Source organism: Pagrus major, chromosome 6, assembly GCF_040436345.1.
Source record: "Pagrus major chromosome 6, Pma_NU_1.0".
Taxonomy (NCBI): domain Eukaryota; kingdom Metazoa; phylum Chordata; class Actinopteri; order Spariformes; family Sparidae; genus Pagrus; species Pagrus major.
In genome coordinates, this window is record NC_133220.1 from 12143956 (window position 1) to 12166773 (window position 22818).

Sequence of the window (22818 nt, forward strand, 5' to 3'; positions counted from 1 at the left end):
TAAGGCCAGCATGCAGGGCTGCAGACTTGATGTGTATCGCAATACTTAGATGAACACTTAGCCTGTGAGTCAGTCACGGATCTGGACTGATGGAGCCCCATTGACTGAACTGAGGATAAAAATCAATCTATGAAATCACTACTTATATATCCTGCCATGTCATTTCCAAAAGCAAACTTCAGCAATGATTGCTCAACAGACAGTCATATCATATAGACATTAATATAAACTATATGATGGGAGGAAATTTTTGTTGGATTGTATTTCTTTCTTGGCATGTAGCCACATCTGTTTCACATTTCTGTCAATGTATAGAGGATTGAAGATAAATACAGAGTGACAGGTATCATTAGTCACAGGCTCAGGTGAGGGGCATGAGCTAGCCAGTTTATTTGTTCCAGATGTTTCTTTGTTTAGAGTTCCTATAGAGTCTTCATGAGGACCTCTCTCTCTGAGAGATTCTGCATTTAGCATTTTGTGCGTGTATCTCCTTGATTGGTTATTCAGTGTCGGTCAATTTTTGTGTGTATTTCATACCTGGGTCTTCAGAATCTCCCTCTATCACTCAACACAATCAACACTGACCTTATATCACAGATATGCTCAGCTGACCCTTGTCTTGGCAGGCCTCTGCTGGCCGAGTAGAGGACATTTTTTAACTATTAACACGCCTGACTCACCACTTTGAAGTCTTCAGCACTGCACTCCATGCCTCTGTAGTAGCAGGACAGAAGCATGTCCTTGATGTCATGGCCCGTCCGGTCGTAGAATTCGCGCATGTTGAAGGGCCGGGGCTTATAGTTGTCAAAGTCGGCCTTTTCCTTCAGGATCTGCAGGACATGTTCCTCCACCAGGTGTGGGTCCCGGATCTCATACCTGGACAGGAAGTTCCCTTGAGTTAGTTCATGTGGTGATGAAGCAGCACATTTATAAAATAGATACAGTAATGAACCAGCCTTGTTTAATCTCTTCATTTTGGTTTAAAACCAGAATATGATGACATGACCATGTTTTGTTTTGTGCCACTATCTTCTGAAAGAAAACAATTTTTGTCTCGGAATCATATGCTAACTTTTGTATTACTTCTCTTGCTGTATGAATCACAAGTAAAGGGTTTTTTTAAATGGCGACAACAGAAAAAGCATCTAAAAGTAAAACCAAATTTCACAGACTGTTATTCTTAAGTGTCTTTTTTATTCAAACATAATCATCTTAAAACACAAAACCTTAATCTACCCATGAAAGAGTAAAAAATAGACTTGATTTCAGGGAATTCCCTTGTATAATAGAGAAAGATACAACAACTGGCTGTACCTCAGATCCATTTTAAAATGTGCATTTAAAGAGTTTGGCAGGCAAACAAAGATTTTGGCAGCACAATAGGGATTATCGTGTAAAAAATTAATAGACAAAACAGCAAAAAGCGCATACTCACTCTCTAACTGAATGAATGGTACATGCGTGTGCATGCCAGCTCTCCCAGACCTGCAGTTAGCAAGCTCTCACAATATTATCCACATGTTGTCTGAAGCTGGCAGCCTAGCTGTGGCACGTTATCACAGTGTCAATGAGTGAGAGAAAATGGCTCATTATTGAAAGGATGGGGGTATTTCTTTTTGCACAATCATGTTAATAACCCTGTCAAATAATTGGGAACTGTGGCAGCAGAGCGTTTTCACATAGTAAGCATAACAATGTTCATTATGCTGTTATTCAGTTTGAGGACACGAAAAGAATATACAAACTACTTAGTATTAAAGCAAAGCAAAACACTTCACGTAGCATCTGGTGCAATTTTCGTGTGACACATTATCAGGTGTATCATGTAGGGAAGCATACGCACTCTCCTGTTCTGTTTCTCTTTCCTTCACACAAACACAAAAACTAGACTTAGTATTATAAATTCACGTATATCAACACACACCCTATCTCATAACCCATCGTATATCATCTGACGATTACAGCCTCTGCAGGCAATGACCAATGTTTCACAGCTTCCAGTGTAGCCAGTGGATAAAAGATTTCTGTGCCAAGACTTTTTGGCACCAGTCATTGCTTGCAGTCCAATTAGCAATTTGTGACTCTGGAGTGGAGTTGGAGTTGAAAGATGATTGTTTTAGATTTTAAAACTAATCTAAAACAGTTACATTTAAGAGCTGATAAAAAGCTAAATTGTCACCAGACAATAGCCAATGGGGTCCGAAATTGCATTGCTCTTTTGCTCTTCACATGGACTGTCAACCTGCATGCAAGCCAGCTAGAAAGTGATTGGTCAATACAACGTAGACTAAAAAACGAAAACCAGAATGCTTCCCATACCAAAATCCTGTCCCCTGCCTACAGGTTCTGCATTCTTATGCCTATACCACACTTAGACAGGTGTTTTTGAAAACAGGGACCTTCGTCCAGACAAGCACTTTAGAAAAAGTTTGTGCAACCAGTTTGTTGTTAATGCCTTTAAGGCTCATTATAACTGAATAATAATATTGAATAATAATTGTGTAATACCGCTGTTAATGTGTATAAGAAAGGCCAAAACGCATAGATTAAGTTTTGTTTGAAGAAATAGCCGTGAACATTACGTGTAGACAGGGCCGAACACACACCATACTGAAACTCTACTTTACCATAATGGCCATACTCACAGAAGGAAAACAGGAGGGAAGTCATTTATGACACGCCTCTGCTTGACAACCACCATCAACCTCCAGCACCTGCTCACAGTCATTCACAGACACAAATTAACCTCAATTAAGTGGTGTGGCCCTGCTCGCAGAAAAGACGGCCCATTGATGACCCCTGCAGAGCAACGGGCCATCAGTGGTACAAGCATCCAAATTATGCAGCGCTAAGATTAAGCACTACTGACAGACACTTATGAGAATAATTTGTTTGAACACAGAGTCTGTTAGAGTGAATAGCACTGTAAAAGACTGCAAAGGTTTTTTAAATTAACTGCGAAACAAGGTAGTCATTTCTGCTATTCTTTAGAATTACTGCAACATGGTAAGGTATTGGGGTTTGATATGAAGTCCTGAATTTGTGTGTAATGTGACAGAGCAGCAGCCATCTTATAATAGGGTTCATGTATTGTGTTATTGTAATCATTTTGGACAACTCAATTTACATTTGCAAACATGAATAAGCCTGTCCCAAAGCTGGAGAAACCAGAATTAGAATTGAAAAACCACGAGAGACGGACAGAGACAAAGGCTTACCCTGCTCCTCTGACAATAAATCTGTGAATGACTTTGTGGAAGCTGACAGCAGAGTTATTTCTCATTGATATGGGCACTATTTCACACTATAATTGGTGGTAAATCTTAATGGATTTTTTTTTAATTCCACAAGGTCAAGCTTTGTCTGTACTCGTGAACAAGATTTTGTCCCTTGATGACGGGAATAATGTAAGTTGATCCATGAATAAAAAATGAAATATTACATTATTTCTTTTGTGAGCACTGCCTTAATATTCAACTGGCAATGTATTTTCAACTCGCGTCCCAACCAAATTACAGGAATGTAATATGTTTCACTGCTGCAACAGCTTTGTTTACCTGCTGCAAACAGAATGAAATAAAATATTCACCATGTGAGATAGTATGTGCTGTAATTTGAAATGAGGACTGTTTCTCCTCACTGCGCTCGTAACACTGATGAGAGATGGGAATCCATCACACTTGATGTTGAAGGAGGAATTACAGATGGAGTTAACAGACAAGATGAGGACTATTGTTCTGACCAAGAGATGACTGACTATCACTTATTAAAACTTAATAATTTAATAAAAAATAATGTAAGATGAATTAACACAAGCAGCAACAACCAACTAAAGACAGGACAGTGCAGATAACCACTTAGCTCATAAATTAAATAGATGATAAACACAACAAAGTTTATTCATTAGTTGCTAGTTGTCGTTACTAATTCGGCTGTTATAGGTTGTAGGTTATGTAAGGCTGATGCTCAACTCCACTCGTGTGTGAACATGTAAACAGATAATACACTGTAAATGTGCGATCTGGCTGGCTTTAGTGTTTAAATTACCTTGTTTTTGAAGGATGTCGATTACCAAGAGAGATGTCTGGGTTTTAGCCAGTGTGACAGCTGTTCTGAATATATCTCAAGCATATCTTTACCTGAAAACAGGCTAACCTTCATCACAAATGACCTACATGCTTTATGAATACTATCTAAGGGAAAATTATCCTTCTATCCAGTAGACAGAAACCGGAACCAATCAACAAATGCTTTAAAATGGTTGCATTCAACTGGTAATAAACCTATAACCCTACAGCTATACATGAATCTGGGCAATTATCAGACAAAGACAAGTCACCATTCCTGCGGTGCTCTCTCCCTAAAATATCCGCACATTTGAATGCTAGCTGTCCCAAGAAATGAACCATTTTCTACTTTTAGCTTTACTTTCTATGAAACTTTACTTTTTACAGCAATGTCAAGGACATCACGAAGTGCAATTTTCAGCTTCTCCAACAATAGTGGCGAACAATTTTGGAAAAAAAGTTCCCCTGTCTGAAATGTTGTACACTTAGACATGGATTCTCTGGCCATGTAGAGAACCAGAGGTGGATCAAGGATATTACAATATAACCAATGTCCGGTATGTAAAATAGGAAAAATGTTAAGAACGGCATCCATATAAGATACCTTAATAAGTAACTGGGGGCCACTGTCTAATGTCGTCAATCTAACTACCCATGCTGCTGTCAGCAGCAGGCACTGATCTGCCACCCGGTAAAGGTGCAGACTAGACCGATATGTTTTTTACAGGGCCAATACCGATACCAATTATTAGTAATTCCAGAGACCGATAGTCGATATTTGGGTAAAAATCTAAGTCTTGCGTCAAATTTTAAAACAACGATTGATAGAATGTAGCGGACTACAGTTTACTTAAATACTACACTAAAGTACAATTTTGAGGAACTTTGCTTGAATATTTAAATTTTCTACTACTTTATACTTCCACTCCAATACATTTATTTGATAACTTTAGTTACTAGTTACTTTGCAGATTCACATTATTCAGTGTTGATAGGTTATTAGTTGTGACATCTGTGTGAGAAAAATCTATGAGGCCCCACAGGCTAAGATTTCGTATGTACCCTGTGTAAAGGTTAGGAGACCAGGCCCGATAAAGTATGGATGAGGGCACAGTGACCTCTTGATCTATGAGTTTATATCTCTCATGGTCACTGCAAACTTAGCAGTTCGAAGCAGCTGCGATGTGCTTCCAAACGGATCTCTGACAAACCAAGGCTGTTGTTTATCTAAAATCATAGGATGGCCTTCGATCCATCTGAGGTAGCAGACTGACTGTGTTCTACCCATTTGCTTTCTATTCCTCACTAAGTCAGAGGTGAGAATCTCTGCTTGTAACGTTCCACTTATGTGTTGCTAAGCAGAAAACCATGCTTCCTGTGCTGAGAGGATATAACCTGAAACTAGAGAAGGTTCGAGAGGGATTGACTTGGCATTACATTGCACACACAGATGTGTTGTTATGTTGTTCCTCCTTGATCAAGTTTGTATAAACTACTTCAACTTAAGTCATCGGTGTCTCTGAGTTTTCTTCATCTCTCCTGAATGGTCAAGCGAGTCGAAATTCCACAACAACATCTAACATATCAAATGGTGTTGTGGGCGGGACATTGAGTGAGACTACAAGGTGTTAAATACAGAAGGAGAAAGAAAACTGCATGAGAGTCAAATAATTGTATTTTTAAATTTAGAGATCTGCCCCGATAATCGGCCGGGCTGATAAATCTATACCTACAGCTGCGGCGCTATATGGCGGATCACGCAAATAGGGCTCTGGATTTGTCTATATGTTAGAGAGAACCAGTATGATTATGTAAGAGTCGAGTCACTGTATTAGAGAAAAGTAAATAAATAAATAATCACAACTTTTCTGTCATTCACAGTCAAAGGTACTTCACAGATTATGTTTCAAGTTTCGATAATGTTGTCAATGTTTGTCAATGTTATACTGTATACATGATGTGCTAAACTTTATCAACTACAGTTGTTTTACTTGATAATACTAGAGCAGAAATGTTACTGTTCTGAAAGGTTCATCTGGGGCTTTGAAAATGACAGGTCACATCACACTGGCCAAATACTGACCAAAAAAGTTGCATCTTTGAGCTCAAAACTAGTTCAGTACCCTGGGACCCACTGGGACTAAATCACTACATTGTCACGCTTTATTGTAATAAGAAGATACAGCCTGTTGTGGTATATTCTGAACTTAATTGAATTGTATCCTGAGCCTGTGTCTTATAAGCAACACAAAGCTGCCAGGAGAGCACTTAAGACGCCGTGCTCAGATCCCCGAGTCAGGAGGCTTTAGTTGAAGCGTATACAATCACAATAATATGGGTAGATTTTTAATATTGCCCTGCCACTGCTCCCTAAAGCAATCACAGCAAACTCACTACGTACGGGCGGGGGAGGCTAAATTGGATTATGGGCCACAAGCACTTTAATTTTCTTGTGGGGACTAAAACGAATGAAGGAGCATCTGCATCACTTTGCCACCTCATGAGAGCAGTGAGTAAATACTAGTAACCACTGATTTTCAGAGTGAACTTTGACAGCGAGACTGTGGTCACAAAACTGCACTCACTCAGGACTTCTTGACACCGCCAATTTAACAAAAATCTAACAAAAGTAGCAGTTTATACTCCCGGTGTATTAAGTTGGTGTTAATACTACAGGCTGTGTGACACAACAATGAACACATCTTAATATAATCTCAGGTAATTATCCAATTAGCACCAACTGAACTCGTATACTAACGAGGATGGAATTGTTTGTGCAGTGTCCTTGAAAATGAATAACTGCAATGATTCCCTGTAGCAGTTTCGATAATCACATCTTAATGATGGTGCACCTGTGACACGGTTATTATGCCACTTTGGACAAGATCATAGAAATGCAAACAAGGGCCACAGAGGGGTGAAGCCAACCCAAAAAAATCTCTGTTTCACTGAAAGGTAATCACACGTAAAAAAACAAAGAAGCAAAATCCAGGAGTAACATGCAACACCTTCCAACACATTGGACCTTGACCTTTGATAAATTGCCTAAGTCTCCCAAATGATAGCCTTCTCTCTGGCAAACATTCACAATATAAATGCAAATGAACACTTGTTTGAAAAATCAGCTTCGGAAGCAACCGTTTGATTTTGTATTTTCTGACCTCCCCACGTCCTCTACCAAACACTTTTATACGACAGTCAAATCCTGATTAGGAGCTGCGGTCGTGCTGAGACAGATAAGGTCGTGAAAGTCACCAAGCGTTACATTTTGTGGCACTTTACAAACTGCTTACGTGAATTTAAAGCATGTTTGCAAGCTCAGGAAACATGTTAAAACCTGATAACTGTGTAAGCAGAAGACTCGCTTCTCTGACTTCATGAGCTGAACCAACACTTTTTGGCAGCATAAACCACATAACCAACACCTACTCCAAAATGACCTTTCTTTTGTTAATTATCACGTAATTGCCTTTGCGACATAATAAAAATAAAAGTGAGCAATTTACGCGTAATGTTCTGCACTGCCAAGTGTGACTTCAACCTGCAAAAACACAGTGTGTATGTGATTGATTTTCTTTTGTGCAGAAAAAAACCTAAGGTGAAGCTACTTCTAGTTCAGTTACAAACTTGTCTAAGAAAGTCTGGCATCGCTGCAAGGGTAGATACTGCCTGCTGCCTCCTCTGGAGACAGTGATGGACACAGACTCACAGCCACATGACACTTTGTTTTCCTTCTGCCATTTTCTGACAAAATCCACAGCATGTCGCCTGATATCAAGAAGCTTACCACTGAAATGTTTTCTGGCCAATCAATGCGTAATTTAAAAGCAGTCTCTACAGGAAGCCCTACGAACTTTTTCTTATCTACAAGTTAGATTCAAGTTGTTCCAAATTCCTTTGTTTTATCATTCAACACAGTCCTTATCGCACAGTACTTTTTCTACCTCCATGAGACTGTCTGAGAGTAAGACTAAGCTTGCCCTGTCCTCTTTTAAGCATTTTAACCATTCTCTGAGTTGGCAAAAAGTGAGGGGACACCTCCCCAAAGGCAAAAGGGAACAGAGGGGGGCAAGAAACAGCCAGATAGATGAGAGAGTGTTAATCAGCGGGACAACTCTGTAGCTTAACAAACAGCACTAATTACACAGGGATAAAGACTTGTTCATCACACAGCTTACGAGACACAAGTTAATTGCCTCTGCTTGCAGTTCCCCTCCTCCCATCTAAAATCAGCTCATTCCAAAGTCACTTGGAGCAAGGGCCACAGCTTTCAGTTTTCTCTTCTGTGCATCTCACTTATTACAGGAAATCTGACTCAACCTGCACTAATAATCAAAGAAGTGGAGGCCTATGTTGCTATTACACAGAGAAACAAATCCATGTAGGACGTAGGCACACAGGGTGAAATCTATACCATACAAAGCACTAGAACTGCAGCCCCAAGCAATGGAATCTATTGCTTTCCTGTAAGGTTATCACCTGTAAGTTGGACGCATATAGAGGTCACAGAGCAACGATATTCAGTAAGAAAACAAGGAATCAGATTTATGTCAGTCTAGCATGTACCACAGAGCTACTCTCCAACTGTGCCTTCAGCTGCAGAGCTGCGTGGATCAATAAACTAAAAATACACTGACTAATGTGTTCGAGATGTTATTCAGATGTGTTTGTATGTAGTGGATCATTTGTTTTTGCAGTACCACACGTCTATATTCGTGTGTGTGTATGTGAAGTCAACGAGAATAGCTATGAATACAGAGTCACGGACGGTTATCTGTGGTGCACTGGTGAACGTGACCAGAATAAGTGGGTAACATAAAAAAAAAAGAAAAAAGTTAAGATATTTAAAATCAAAAGTTTCAACACACAACGGTGAGCTTGTCATGGCTGCCAAAAGACTAAATGATCAAAGCAGAGCAGAGAGCAACAAGTGTAAAGGAGGGATTGGTAGTTATGAATCACACACAGACACACTCACACGAGTCTCTTCACACTTTGTCAGCAGGGGATTTAAAAATCTACTCGTCTACTTATCCAATATTGAGATATTCATATCACGTGAGCTGTAAAGTGATGAGACAGGGAATAGCACCAGCGGCATTTTCTCCTTCATCGTTTTATATTAACCACTCAGAAACAGCTCATCCATTATCTGTTACCTTGTTCACATGATCTGTGACAAAATGGGTTGTTTCTCCCTTTTTTTTTTATCAAATACGGTGTAAACATATTTGAACAGATTGATGTTAGGTGTATATTTCATGTTGTTGCATACGATTTCATAAATATAGCAGCTAATGTGCAGTGTGGATTTCAGCTGATATGATATTTAATGTAACACTACATTATTAAATAACCCACCTTTCATCCCTCCCCTTTTTTTTCCTACATTAAAGTTCAATTCAAGTTCATATTCACAGAGAGCCTTAAAATGTTTTTCATGCTTTGTCCATGTTGTTTGCACATTGCCCAGTGGCCTAACAGCGACAACCAGTGACACAGGTGTTAAAACACTGCTTTGCACTTCCATGTGACATGTAAGATTTCACCTGAGACGATTCAGACATCATGGCAAAATTCGGGCTGCATTCCCATGAGGCTGCTGAAAACCAAAATGAGATTTCACAGAAGTTCAAGGTTCACCAGTACCTTATCGATTTAAACTGTTAGGCCTGAGAAGGAAAGCACAGGCACCATTTTCCCTCACAGAATATCTCAAGAGGGAGTTTGGGAATTCAGTCAGTGGGTTTAGGGATTTAGTGATTCAGTGTTTCTCAATTAATTTATTGGAATAAATAATAGTTCAGTTCTGTGTACCCAAATTAAAAATGTACTGTTTCCACCAAGCGTTTAAATCTTGTGACTGTTATCTGCTACTGTGGGATGGACACAATCAATTCCTGAATCAACAACTACTAAATCCTCACAGATGGGTTTCCCTGAGGCAAAATCTTATCATCCAAGCAGCTAATGTGTCTGTTTGAGAGTCTGGCTGTAAGAAAAAAAAAAGTGAGGTGGGTTACTGAATGACAGGAATTTAAAAATCAGAAAATGTCTGCTATCAAAGAACTTAATCATTCACAGGTTTGCTTCATGCATACCAACAGGTTGACCTGCAGTGGGGCCACACACACACATACACCCACGCACACGCACGCACACACCTGCCGTTGAGCAAGGCAAGGAGCTCCCCAGCGTGGTACAGGTCGTTGCGCGTCACCCGGCTGAAGCGGAAGGAGTTGAGGTTGCAGAAGGTGACCGAGGGGAACACCATCATCGGAGCCGCCACCTCGTCCAGCTTGGTGACGTGCGGGTACTGGAAGTAGAACTGCACCCGGTCCACACATACCATCACCAGCATGCCCACGGAGCACATGAAGAACAAAATCCACAGGCTGCGCTTGATACACATCCGCTCAATGGTGAACATGTGCGAGATGCCGTGCAGCGTGGACCTGCTGGCGAAAACTTCAATGGGAGCCGGCCGCTTGTAGTCCATGTCCTCGGAGTCCGCTTTGAGATCCATTATGATGAGTTTTAGATGTGCGGAGGGCAGGGGTTTTCAAAGTGGCTTTATAGATAAGTGGACGCTTTCTTAATGGTTAAGGAGGTTAGACTCTGCAAGTTCACGCCCTTCGACGCATGTATATCTCATGCAGTCTGTGTGAGATGTTGCGTCACTGACAGCCGGCAAAACAGACCCCGACGTTCAGAGCATTTTACCCGAAGATGTGCTCAAAATACCCCCCACATGAAAACACTTGGAGGAAGTATAGATGGAGGGGGGGGGGGGGTTGGGGAGGGGAGCATGTGTTGTACCTCGGCTGCCTGGGGGTCACACTTCCATAATAATAAATAGCGCGGTGTGGTGCGCGCATGGATAGATGCCAACGCCGTCCTCTCCTCCTCGCAGTCGCACACTTCTGTATTATCACCGAGTTGATATCTAAAAAAAAAAACAATCACAACAACAACAAAAAAAGCGCTGGGCAGGTCCGCAAAAAAACAGATCACGGGTAGGGAAGGAGGCAAACAAACCAAATCACCTCGGCGTGGAAAACAGAGGAATGTGGATCAGAAAATCAAAGCGGTGGTGATTTCTCTGTCCCTCTGTGAGAGTAGACTGGCGACATGGCTTTCCCCGCTCCTCATATGCAATCCCAACACGTGTAGAATAACAAACAGCCGCTGATTTCTCGCTCGTTAGCGTTTTTTTTTTTAAATTATTTTTTTAAAAGCAGCCGTCGGGGCGTCCTGTGTTTCTCGCAGCCAGCACAAACAGCTGCATCACAGAGGAGCCGGGTCCGTCAGGTAGCTGCCTCGGTGCGCCTCTGCTCGCTCGCTCGCATCCATTCCCTCCTTCCGAGCCTGCCTCCACAACAATGCGGGGATGATTTACTCCGGATTTTCCACTGGTTTATCCTTCAGTAACAGTGTTCTGGATAAAACAAAAAGAAAATGTGCACCTGGGCGCCCGAAATGCTCAGCGTTATGGATTCAGGCAAACAAGCCTCAGAGGCGGTCGCGGTTTGCCCGGATCAATTAAATTCGCCCCAAACAGGAGAGAGCAAGGATAGGACGGCGTGTATTTTACACCGGCTGACGAAGTCAAACGTCGGTGTCACTTCAGCGATGCCTGTACTTTACCCGGGAGCGAGCCAACAGCGGTGTACTGAGCCTACAATTTCAGTACAGATGATACAACATGACTCAAATATTAGTCATTACCTCATACGCCGCCCATTCACGCACTACTGAGGTCTCTGGCGGTCCTCTGAGCTAGCTTAAATTATGAACGACTAGCCAGCGTCAAGTTTTTCTTTCTAGCTGTTAAAAGTTGACATTTTAATTGCATAAAGCAAAATTGTGACAAAACGTTACCTTACCATCAACAGCCAAGATAAAGTCAGTTGTTATACCTTGTTTTTAAAGGTAAATTAGCGTAGTTAGCTAGTACCTAGCTAGATGAGTGCCAACCGAATTTCAGCCGATAACTTAACGTTTAATGCTGCGTAGCATTTGTATGGTGGCCCTGAAGGGCAAAAAAAGGCGATATTTCAGAAGACAAATGAACAGAACAGACTTATGCGGGGAATTTAACTAAAATGCTCATTTTGTTTGTCGTAAACTGAAAATGTACAGAATCTAGAATTTCCGCCAGACAATATAGACCGAATCACAAGGTTTATGTACAATAACGCCCTAGTAGAAAAGCCCTGTATCAGGCTTTAGCTTACATACAATGAAATTATCTTTTTTAATTGTGCTATTTCAAACTGTATACATCTAATTCATCTAAAATGCATGTTTGATGCTGTCATAGCTTATTAATAATGCAGCTTTCACGAACACTAGGTCGGAGCCACAGATATCAACAGTTGAAGTGAATTATTGTAGCTAGGTGAGTAACATAATGCTAATTTCAGGAGTAGCGTAGCATTTGTATGGTGGCCCTCAAGGGCAAAAAATACAATATTTCAGAAGACAAATGAACAATCCAGAAAGAAAACAGACTTATGCGGGGAATTTAGCTGAAATGTTGAGTTTTTTTGTCATAAAGCAATAATGTACAGAATGTAGAATCAGCCAGACCATGCAGACCAAATCACAATATTTATTTACAATAACGTCCTAGTAGAAAAAGCCCTGTATCAGGCTTTAGCTTACATACGACAAGACAAGTGTCTTTTGTTAATGATGCTATTTCAAACTGTATACATCTGATTCATCTCATATGCATGCTCACAGCAATTAAAATAATAAGCAAGTTGGCGTGGCTATCTTCACTATGCAAATCAACAGCCAGTGTTCTTCCCTGAAGTAACTTGTTGTTACCACAACGTCACAATGATTTGGTCTCTTGTCTCAAAATTAGGCTACTTTATCATCATCACCTGTTTGCTCGTTCCTTTTGTTCTCCTTTGAGGTAAAAACCATCCAGTAAAATGATGATGAAGCATGTTAAAATGTCTAAGATTGTTTTACATCAAGGTTTACTTGTTCCTTTCTTCTTTATATAAAATCTATGTTAGTAAATCTACATTACATTGCCTCAAAAATCAAATGTATATGATTTTATATGCTGAGGTCTTAGAAATGTTCCTCCAAGCTAGGGATAGAGTTAAATTCTCTAGCATTCAGTTGATAAAGATGGTTCTGCATTTACACATGACTTGGCACACTGGGATTTATTTGTATTCAGAGCGGGTGGTGAAGAGGTCTGAAACAAGGCGTTTGAGTGTGTTCATGTGTAATTTTCAAGTGGAAAAGCTTGGAAAGCTCAGATACATCTAGTTTCTCATCAACATACCGCACTGTCTCGGGGTAAAGTCGAAACAGTAAACACTGAGTCAGTGTCGTTACAGATACTCTAAGGGGCAAGAATGACAATTTAAAAAAAATCGACAGCAGAATAACAGTTAATTTTCTTCTGATAGCATAGCAGTGCAGATCTTGAGCTAAGGGGCACTTGACTTGAAGTAGAAGCCTCCCATTAGGGCAGAGACGCATAAAGGTTTTCAAAAAATGGTAAAGGGCCACATGAAGAACTCACAGTCACAGGAAGTGTAACTGAAAGACAAGTATAATCCATAAGATAAAGATAAGTAATGCATTATTTTTGCATTAGATATATATCTGGAACATTATATACTTGTTATTAATGCAAAAAAAAAAGTCACTGTCACTAATTTACCTCTTAGAAAATGACAGCTTGCATTTACCCAAAACAGTTAGTCTGTAGTGCGGTACAGTTACACCTGTAACAATAGAAATAAACAGTTTCACAATTTGAAAGATTTGTGCGGCGATTTCACAACGCAAACCAACAGCCAACTTTCTACCTGGAAGTGACTGTTGTTGTTACCATGACGTCGCTGTGATTCGGTCTATAGAAAACAAAGAGCATTTTGAAAGCTTGCAGAGAAAAAATGCTACTGCCGCAGGTTCATTGCCCATTTTACAGCCATTCAAAGCTGCTACTGACACAAACACATTTACTTAAAGACAGTAATTTGTAAACAAATATGACAACAGACGTACACAGATGCACCAATATGTAACACGTATATAGTATCTGCTCACAGGTTTTTTGTACACATACATATTCAGGCATGCTTATGCACGCATATACAGAGTTGTACACGGGCTCACACAAATCCCTGAGCAAATCTATTTTCTCCCATGACCAATTCTCTGTAGTTGACTGAATGGAACATCCAAATATGTCAGAGTGAGTGAGTGAGCCAAACACAGGCAATAAGGCAGATGTGTCGCAAGACTGCCAGTGCCAAATCTGTCATAGAAACCGTATTGCCAAGAGGCGAGGGGAGCTCACCCATGAAATTGTTCATAATTCGTCCATAATTGCCATTTGCCATAGTATTGACTGTGACAATGTGGCATCTTATATTGATCAGCAGTGCTGGGAAGATGAGCCATGCACTCTTCCAGTGAGATGATGTGAATTCTGGGCAGACATTATGCAGCAGTGACACACATGGTTTTGATATTACAGTAGATATTAAATTACTGAGGTACATTTTGATAGCAGGTGGTAGGACCCAAATTTATATAACGGTTGTCTGTTAGCCCCACAGTGATGCTAGAACAGCTTACAGAGAGGATACTTCTATCTGTTTACATTATTCTGAAGAATATGATAGTATAATGCTCCTCAGAGGTACAGTGGATAAATAGGCCTCTGACAAAATCCTTTTTCAGTGCGGCTTTCTTTAAAGGCTGCTCTTTGGTACAATTCAGCCTAGATTTTCCTGCTGTCCAGACCTGCTTGTGAATATATTTCAATCCGTTGGCACTATAAAAGTGGACCTTTCTTTTTCTTTCCTTTTTTACACGGACATGAAAGCTGAGAAGTTGAAAAGAAACGTCAGATTTACTGGCAGCACGAAGGGAGAAGTATTTAATTATACAGATTATCAAGTAAAAAGTAGTGCAAAAATACAACCGTTTTCTGTGCATAGTCATTCCTTATATGCTGCCTGTGCTTCAGTAAGATAAGCTTTGCAGTGTCTATATTATCACAGTTGCCAGGCATTATGCTTTAAGTCTGACATTATTTTATTTTCTAGGTTGCATTAATGTTTCTTTATTTAAAGTGACAAATCACTGAAAGCATTTTGAACCGAAAAGTCTGCAACACCAGAGGCGGCAGCAGTTGTATGACTCCTGACCTGCCCCTTCCCCACAGAAGCTTATAGTCTGCTTTATCACACCCACACCAGGAAACATGTCAGCTAACTGTGTTGTTGCACTGACGAGCGCAACAGTTTCAAACATTTTTGCGTGGCTGTAGATGAACTTCTGATGAGCATGGAGGAGGAGGATATCATGCTAATGCACAGGATTACCAATAAAGGTGAGATGTTGATGAAGGTTCTCAATCATCCAGGTCATGGTAATACTAAGTCCCATATTATAGGCGACTGGGCTCGTCACATCGCAGCGCTCTGGATTGGGCAAAAGAAGTCATCATGAAACCGTGCACGTGTGTGGCAGAAGTATAACCTGTAACTATAGCCTATTTTGGGACAAAGTCACGTTACTTTTTGGTAATTCTAAACATGCTGTTTTTATGTCCCGGTGACCATTGAAAGTGAAGCTACGGCTCCTTTCCCATTCATTTAGATAAGGGCCTGGTCTTGTTAGATGGAAATTACTACCTGGGGGCAGTGCCAAGATGGCTGCCAAGGGGCAAGACTTGCCTAAAAGGACTTTACCATTGTGTCTTTGAGTACAATTCTCAACCTCACTCAAATCTTTGTTGCAATTATGGGCAGTTTGAATCAGTACTTTTTGTAAGAACAGGACTAAAGTAGGAAAGACACAATATGGTCATTTTCTCCCCTATTGTGCCTCTTTTCTCTCCAGCTAATATGTGAATGTACTTGCAAGCAAATTGTTTAAAAAATACTGATTGGGCGAGGAGTGTTAGGACAGAAGAGATGTGTTTTCATGAAGCAGAAGAGCACTGAGAGGCACTGGGAACAAAATGCATTAATGACAGCTAGCCCACAAATACAGTATGAATGTAAAAATCATAGATTAGAAGTTCCCAGTCGCTGTGCTTCCGTAAAATAGTCTTTTGATGTAATTTGTGTTTTGTGTTTCGATCTGCGATGACGTCAACAGCCTCATCAGTTCTTAAAAAGTGCGCATGCTGGTGAGTGCATCACCTCTCTCAAAAGTGGAGCTGATTTAGTTCAAAGTTTGAGAGGAAGCCATACAAAATTGAGTGAGTACTTTGAAGGCAGCCGCAAGGCAGATTTGCCCCAATTAGGCAGCTTTTTCAATTGCTACATATAGTACATGCAGTAAGTGGTCCTTCCAGAGCCAAAGAGAAAACAGTTAACTAAATAATTAAGTTGCGTCAAATAAATCCCTGGAACAAAACTTTGTGGTAGTCAAGATACTCAAGTTTAACTATATCAGCTTAGTCGATTTGGGGATGTTTAGTCTCCAGCAGCCATGTTTAAGGGTAACTACAATCTCAAATTCTGCCTCAGTCCTCCCTCCCAGCACATTTAAAAAAAAGAAGGAACAACTGCAGGAGGTTTGGTCGTGTCCACATAGCGTGTGAAGTGGAGGGTCAGGGGACACAGCTGAGACAGACTGACCACCGCTCAGTGTAGCACGGACAGCGACGTAGAGCCTGCAGTCAGAGCTAACCAGCCATGAGAAGCTACTGTCAGACTCTGTTTCTCCGCTGGAAGCACAGGGAGTCTGGTGGACCTTTGACAGTCACCAGGACCCCATTTTTGGCCATTTTAGAGAGTCACTATGTGCATCTCTACTACGAGGCTCTGCGGTGGGACTGAGTGTTAGTAGCCTACAGAGTTATAGCCATGCTGTAAATCACAGCTAATGTCACTGTTCACCAGCCCTAAATATCATGTCAAGCTCGGAATTTACCACAGTTACCTGCAGGCCAATGTCTTGGGTTTACTGCCAACACTGCTAAATAAATCTCATTCATGTTGGCAACAATGTTTTTCAGTGAGCACTTATCAGGCATGCTAATGCTAACGTTACCTGCAGCTCTGTATGAGAGGCTCAAAGTGGGGGTCATTAAGAATCTGACTGAACCATACTTTCAAATCCAAGCACTCTGATCAAGCTAGATTGGAGGAGAAAAAAAATGTTGGGGCAATCCTGTCGGCTTTTTGTCGAAGTAACCAGCGCAATGCTAATACCCGGGTTAACCTGCAAAATTTCATCATCCCTACACCACTCTATAGTAATATGAGTATATATGAGTATAAATAAAAGTGAGTAGACCATTGCAGCCGCTACAATCCAGGGTTTGACACTGCTGCAACAGTTGTGCGGTGATGTTATTGGGGGATTGCCAAGCAACAGTAAATGTATACAATGTATAAAACTGACAGGAGGCAAATTCTCCAAACACCCTGTTTGGGTTGATCTAACTTTTTGCTTTGGTTCGTAGACTTATATCCCACAGGCCCAACTAAATTCATATTTCTGGCTACAGTTTTTATCAGTACATATCAACTAACTGTTAAACATGGCAAACTGTTTCAATACCAATCAGCATATTCCTAAACACTGCATACAGGATTAGAGAAATGTATAGAAAACTGGGCCATGTTAGCACAACAAGAGGTTTGTCTCCATAACTCTTTGTGAGGTCGAGTCTCCTTTAATATTTCATTTGGATTACACTAGCGGTGAGAGTAGGCTTACACACATGGGGAGATTATCCAGTCTCCCCATTCCTCTCCTCTCGTCTCTCTTGTGTCCTCCTTTCCTTTCAGCTCACTCCATGCAGATTGGCTTTTACTTTGGCCAAGGCTACGTGTCGTGCCAACCAACTCAGTGGGAGCTGGCAGGGAATATGAATACACTCTAGGGCCCCATTGACAAGTCTCTTTAGTTATCATTGGGTAAGCAGGACACAGAGGGAGCAAGAGGCTCTTGACCCTGATGATTTGGGTCTGCTTCCAGCCGCACACCTAGAACCAGTTTCCAAGGGACTGTTACCTTGGCGCTGGTCCAGAGGAAGACATCATCAGAAGGTGACAGACAAGGTCTTTATAGACAGATGGTCTTTAGATCTAATAATGAGAATCTGCAGGTTTCAGTCAAGACAAATGCATACTACCCCAGTGGGCAATGATGATTATCCGTCAAGGACGCCTTTATGGACAGCACGGGAATTCATCAGCCTCGATACCCCCTGTTGAGCCACAGCTCTTTGCAACCCAGTTCACCGAGATGTCTTTTCCTTCAAGCTACGTTATGCTTAGTTATGTGCAACTTTGTAAAAGCAGTGCTCCTCTACCTCCCTGTAGAGGAGCTGTAATTACAGTATTGTATTGCCGCTTTCTGAAGTGCAAATTATGCCTCAATAACGCTCAGCGGAAAGTTTACAACCCTCCATGCATCTATTTTTCATGTTGCCAGCTCATGCTCTTGAGGGAAACACCTGCAGAGTTCCTTTGCAGACCAGATGAGAGTTACAGTTACGTGGAAAATAACCATTCTCATTTTGATTCTCAAGCTTGACATGTGCCTCTGAGTAAGTTGATAGCAGGCATTTGGAGCTATCGCTGAAAGGCCTAGTGATTATAGCTCAAGCAACTTTAATATAAGAACCTGGTCGGAGCAGGTGGGAGGACGTGGCACAATGCAATTTGTGGGTAAGATGGTTTTGGTCACCTCACCACTGCTATTTCTACCTGTCTTAGAGTGGTTGATTGTGCCTGAACATGGGTTATTCATCTGCGTCACAGGTTCAATACAGCATCAGGTTTCTTGCTGCGGAGATTGATTCTCTACCCCTGGAAGGAAAGTTTCAGAAGCATCATCCACAAACTTTGTGCGCCCACAGCCTCGGGCTCAATCCAAAAATGAGCGTCATGAGATATTTGGGGAGCTAGTAATGCAAGACCTTTTACACTTATTTTATACTTACTGTGTTGACATTTTAACAAATCGAGGCGCCAGGCAAAAGCAGTGAAATGTTTCAGTTAATGTGCTGTTGCAAGTATTTTGGCTTGCAGGCAGATCCTCTTTCATCACTGACGTGTACGATGACACAGATATATTTACGTCTAAGTAATTTAGAAGGTAAGCGAATGGTCGCGCTACTCCTTCATATTTTTCATGAGCAAAACAGGCTGCTCAGAAATGCTGCTAATTACGTATACGGTGGTGACTTGTGAGCTCATTACTGCGACACAATTTTGAATGATTGGCTATTGTCCACAGCTGAAGCCCCATTAAGGGCCAGCATGGGAACTCGACTTCAGTGCCTTGCACACAGACTTCGACTCTCATGAGAAGTGCAAAAGAACATTTAAATTAGCCTTAAGGAGGAATTAATCCTAATGACTTCTTTTCATTAACAACTAATTAAATATTCACATGCAGCAGGCCTGGCTCTAACCCCCCCCACGCCCCCTCTTTGTCTCTGTCTCGTATTTCATTGGTGGTCTGCTGCACAGTATTCTGCTGTACTTGAGAGGGTGGCAAAAAAGTAAATTGTATTGTGCCACTGCATGTATGAGATATGGGCTTAGCAAAATGGGCACCTAGTCATGAAAGGAATTAGTTTTCATTGAAGAGATAATTGAAAATTAAATCGCCAGCAATTACTTTTCATAGCTAACCACGAAGAGTGCTTATAAGGATACTTATTGTGGATGACTTCACATTGATTTTTAGTTCAATTTTGAAGAACAGGGTTTTCAAGTCTGGTGGTAAAATTGCACACGAGAAATGCTACCGAACTTTTTCAATAAAAATTATAAAGAGCCTGCTGCTATACGCTCAAAGGCAATTCTGAAGTAGACATGAGGAATATTCTTGATATAGACATTTTGATATTCCCTTTTTATGATTTACCCAGCAGCTGGCTGGCTACATGGGCCCCTAATCAATAGCTTTAACTCATATTGTTAGCTCCGTAGGACAGAATGAAATAGAGAGGCAAGAGCCGAGTGAAGCCCTCCACTGCTCTTAAGAATGGATCAGCATCTAATTTCAGTGAAACCAGATGAAATATCTGAGTGTACCAGTCAAGAGGGGAAGGAGAATATAACCTTTTGCTTCCTGCACTAACAACATTCTGCACAGTTTATAAGGTCCACGTTTGCAGCATTTACTTGATAGCAAAAAGTTAAACTGTCCTCGTGTCAGCAGCAGGCTTTATATCTTAATCAATCCAAATCATGAAGCACTACAGGTGATTAGGGTAAAATTTTTAACTAATAGATGTCAACATGAAATTCCACCAGTTGATTGCTTACATTAAGACAATTGTTTTTTGTCTCAAGCTCTCTGAAATGTTGTGCTTAGATATGCAAACGAGTCGCGCACAGATTTGCATACATTTGCAGAACACAAATATGAACATTGGATAAAGCCAGGCTCAAAATGCTTGGTTCATTTTACTGATATTTTATATATATATTAGTTTTTACAGTGGGATTTTGGAGATCTCTTTTTTATCACTCCATAAATCAGAAAATACTGTCAACAGCCATAGAAAACTGAATTTTGCTATGATATTAGGAATGAAATGTTATTTAAATTAGGCTATGAATGATGTATGAACAAACCATCTCTGCTAAAATCTCCAGAATATAGATAGAGCATAGCATAAAACTGGAGTATGTATGTACGTAAAGGACTCAAGTGGAGATTTGTGGTCAGAGTATGAAGAAAAAACTAAAAGTGAATGCAGTTTTAACAAATAGCTATCACCATGAAACTTTCCCAGATAAGACTATCATTTTTTTGTATTAAATGTTTTTAAGTCAATATGCAAATTAGGCTATATAATTAGATATGCATACATTTGCATACAGGTTTAGTTAATAAGCATTAGTTAATAAGTTATAAAACCCTTATTAATCCTTGTGTGATCTTATTAACACTAGTAAGACTATATAAGATGTTTATAAGAAACTTTATTAGTTTATAGACTGCTTGATAATATTATTAAAAGCCTTGTGAGTTTCTTATAATTGCTTACAATAGCAATATAAACACATTTATTAAATTAAACTGTGAACAAGTTTCATATAAGTGCTTGTAATTGTCTAAACCTAACAATAAACATCTTTATTATGCTACTGCTAATACTCAAACAGTCTTATTAATGTTACTAAGCACCTTATAAGGACTTGGAATGGAATTATTACATATTAACTGACAACTATTACAAGGACTTTATTGTAAAGGGTTTCCGCCAAGGTTAAGAATAGAAATCTAAACTAAAATAAACCTTTAACACATTTTATTTCCACGAGTCTAAAAGAAGAAGATGTTTTGCAACATTACAGCCATCCATACACTCGTCATTCCAACTTAATTTCCTTTAACTATTCAAAATTATTGCCATCCAAGTTGATTTTCTCCTCTCTAACTTTTGCTCATACTGTATTAGTCATGCATGAAAGTAATATTGCACAGACCAGTAAAGCTCTGAGATTGCACTCCCTGTCTCTCCGTGCTTCCGATTGTGAGTGGTAAAAATGACTGACAGGATACACAATAGATCTGGAACTCAGAGGTTCAGAAGTGTGTTGTTAAACTCACATCATCCTCAGACATCCAACAGCCCAATTTCACCACATTAACTCCTCACAGTAACATATCTGACTTATGTGTTACCTTTGAAGGTTTTATTATATTGTGGAAAAAATAAAATGTGTAAATGGTATGAAAGAATTACCGGCAGGATGCATTGATTTTGACACATTAGTCTCCAAATTAACAAGTTAATGTTATCACATCGCACTCATTCAAACTGACTGACACTCTCTGTGCTAAACTGTGCTAATTGACATATAGTTATTTTCTCCTCTTTCCCTCTGGGAATAATTATGTTGACAGGCAGTGACAGGTATAAATGTGCAGTGCAGTAAAAACATGCTTGACAAAACAGCTGCACAAGCTCCCCTCACTGTTGTATGTGGTTGTTTTAATTATAATTCTGTCTAGCACTTATATCACTTTACATGCTGCTTAAGTTACTATAACAATTCCTGTATATTTTAACTTATTCCTCAAAATTTATGTAAAAGTTATCCTAATACACCTATTCCAGTCTTGCCAAAAGTAAATTTAAAGCAATTATTTAACCATTTGGAGTACAGGCATGCTTTTGGGCTGTTTCGAAAGGTTATGAATTATTTATTTTTCCCACCTTAATGCAAAAATAAGCAGATAACCTGCAGCTGCCTCCATCAGCTGGAAACAAGACTGGTTCATATCATATAATCTTACAAGTTCAAAGTTCAAATTTAATAACAATATCATTGAAAATGAACCCTAAACACGTGTTATTCTAAGGAAATATTCAGGTGCCTGGCAAAAAAGAGCACTTTTGTGACTCCAATAACCCCTGCATAACACTAACAGGGTCAAAAACTCTTATAGTTCTTTATTTGCTTATTTATACTGACGTGATGTTTTTAAATTAGTCTCTGGCTACTTGATGAAACACTCATCCGGAGGCTGGCATGCAAGTGGCCCAGGGGAGAGAAGAATGGGTTACTTGTCTACACGATTACTCATTTGCTGTTGAAGGCTTTAGGGTGGGCGTATATGCTCATATCTGCTCAAATGAGCTGTCAATCAAATGAACATCTCAGGATCTCCAGTGTAGAGGGATAATGGTGTCTGCTTTTTTAAACATTTGGTTCATACTCAAGTAAATTTCATCTGTTTATTCCTCCTTAGATTGGGTGATGATTCCTGTTTT

The 22818-nt window shown here is 40.1% G+C and overlaps 1 protein-coding gene across 1 annotated transcript in view; it reads right to left on the reverse strand.

Annotated features, from left to right (window-relative positions):
- Window positions 1-10602, reverse strand: part of asic1b (acid-sensing (proton-gated) ion channel 1b) — a 157867-nt gene extending 147265 nt beyond the window's left edge. The window contains exons 1-2 of the mRNA XM_073468589.1: window positions 10232-10602; window positions 681-876 (exon numbers count right to left, since the gene is read on the reverse strand). Of these exons, the coding sequence (XP_073324690.1) occupies window positions 681-876; window positions 10232-10593 (558 nt within the window). The 5' untranslated portion in view covers window positions 10594-10602. The remainder of the gene's footprint in view (window positions 1-680; window positions 877-10231) is intronic.
- Between the last annotated feature and the right edge of the window lie 12216 nt (window positions 10603-22818).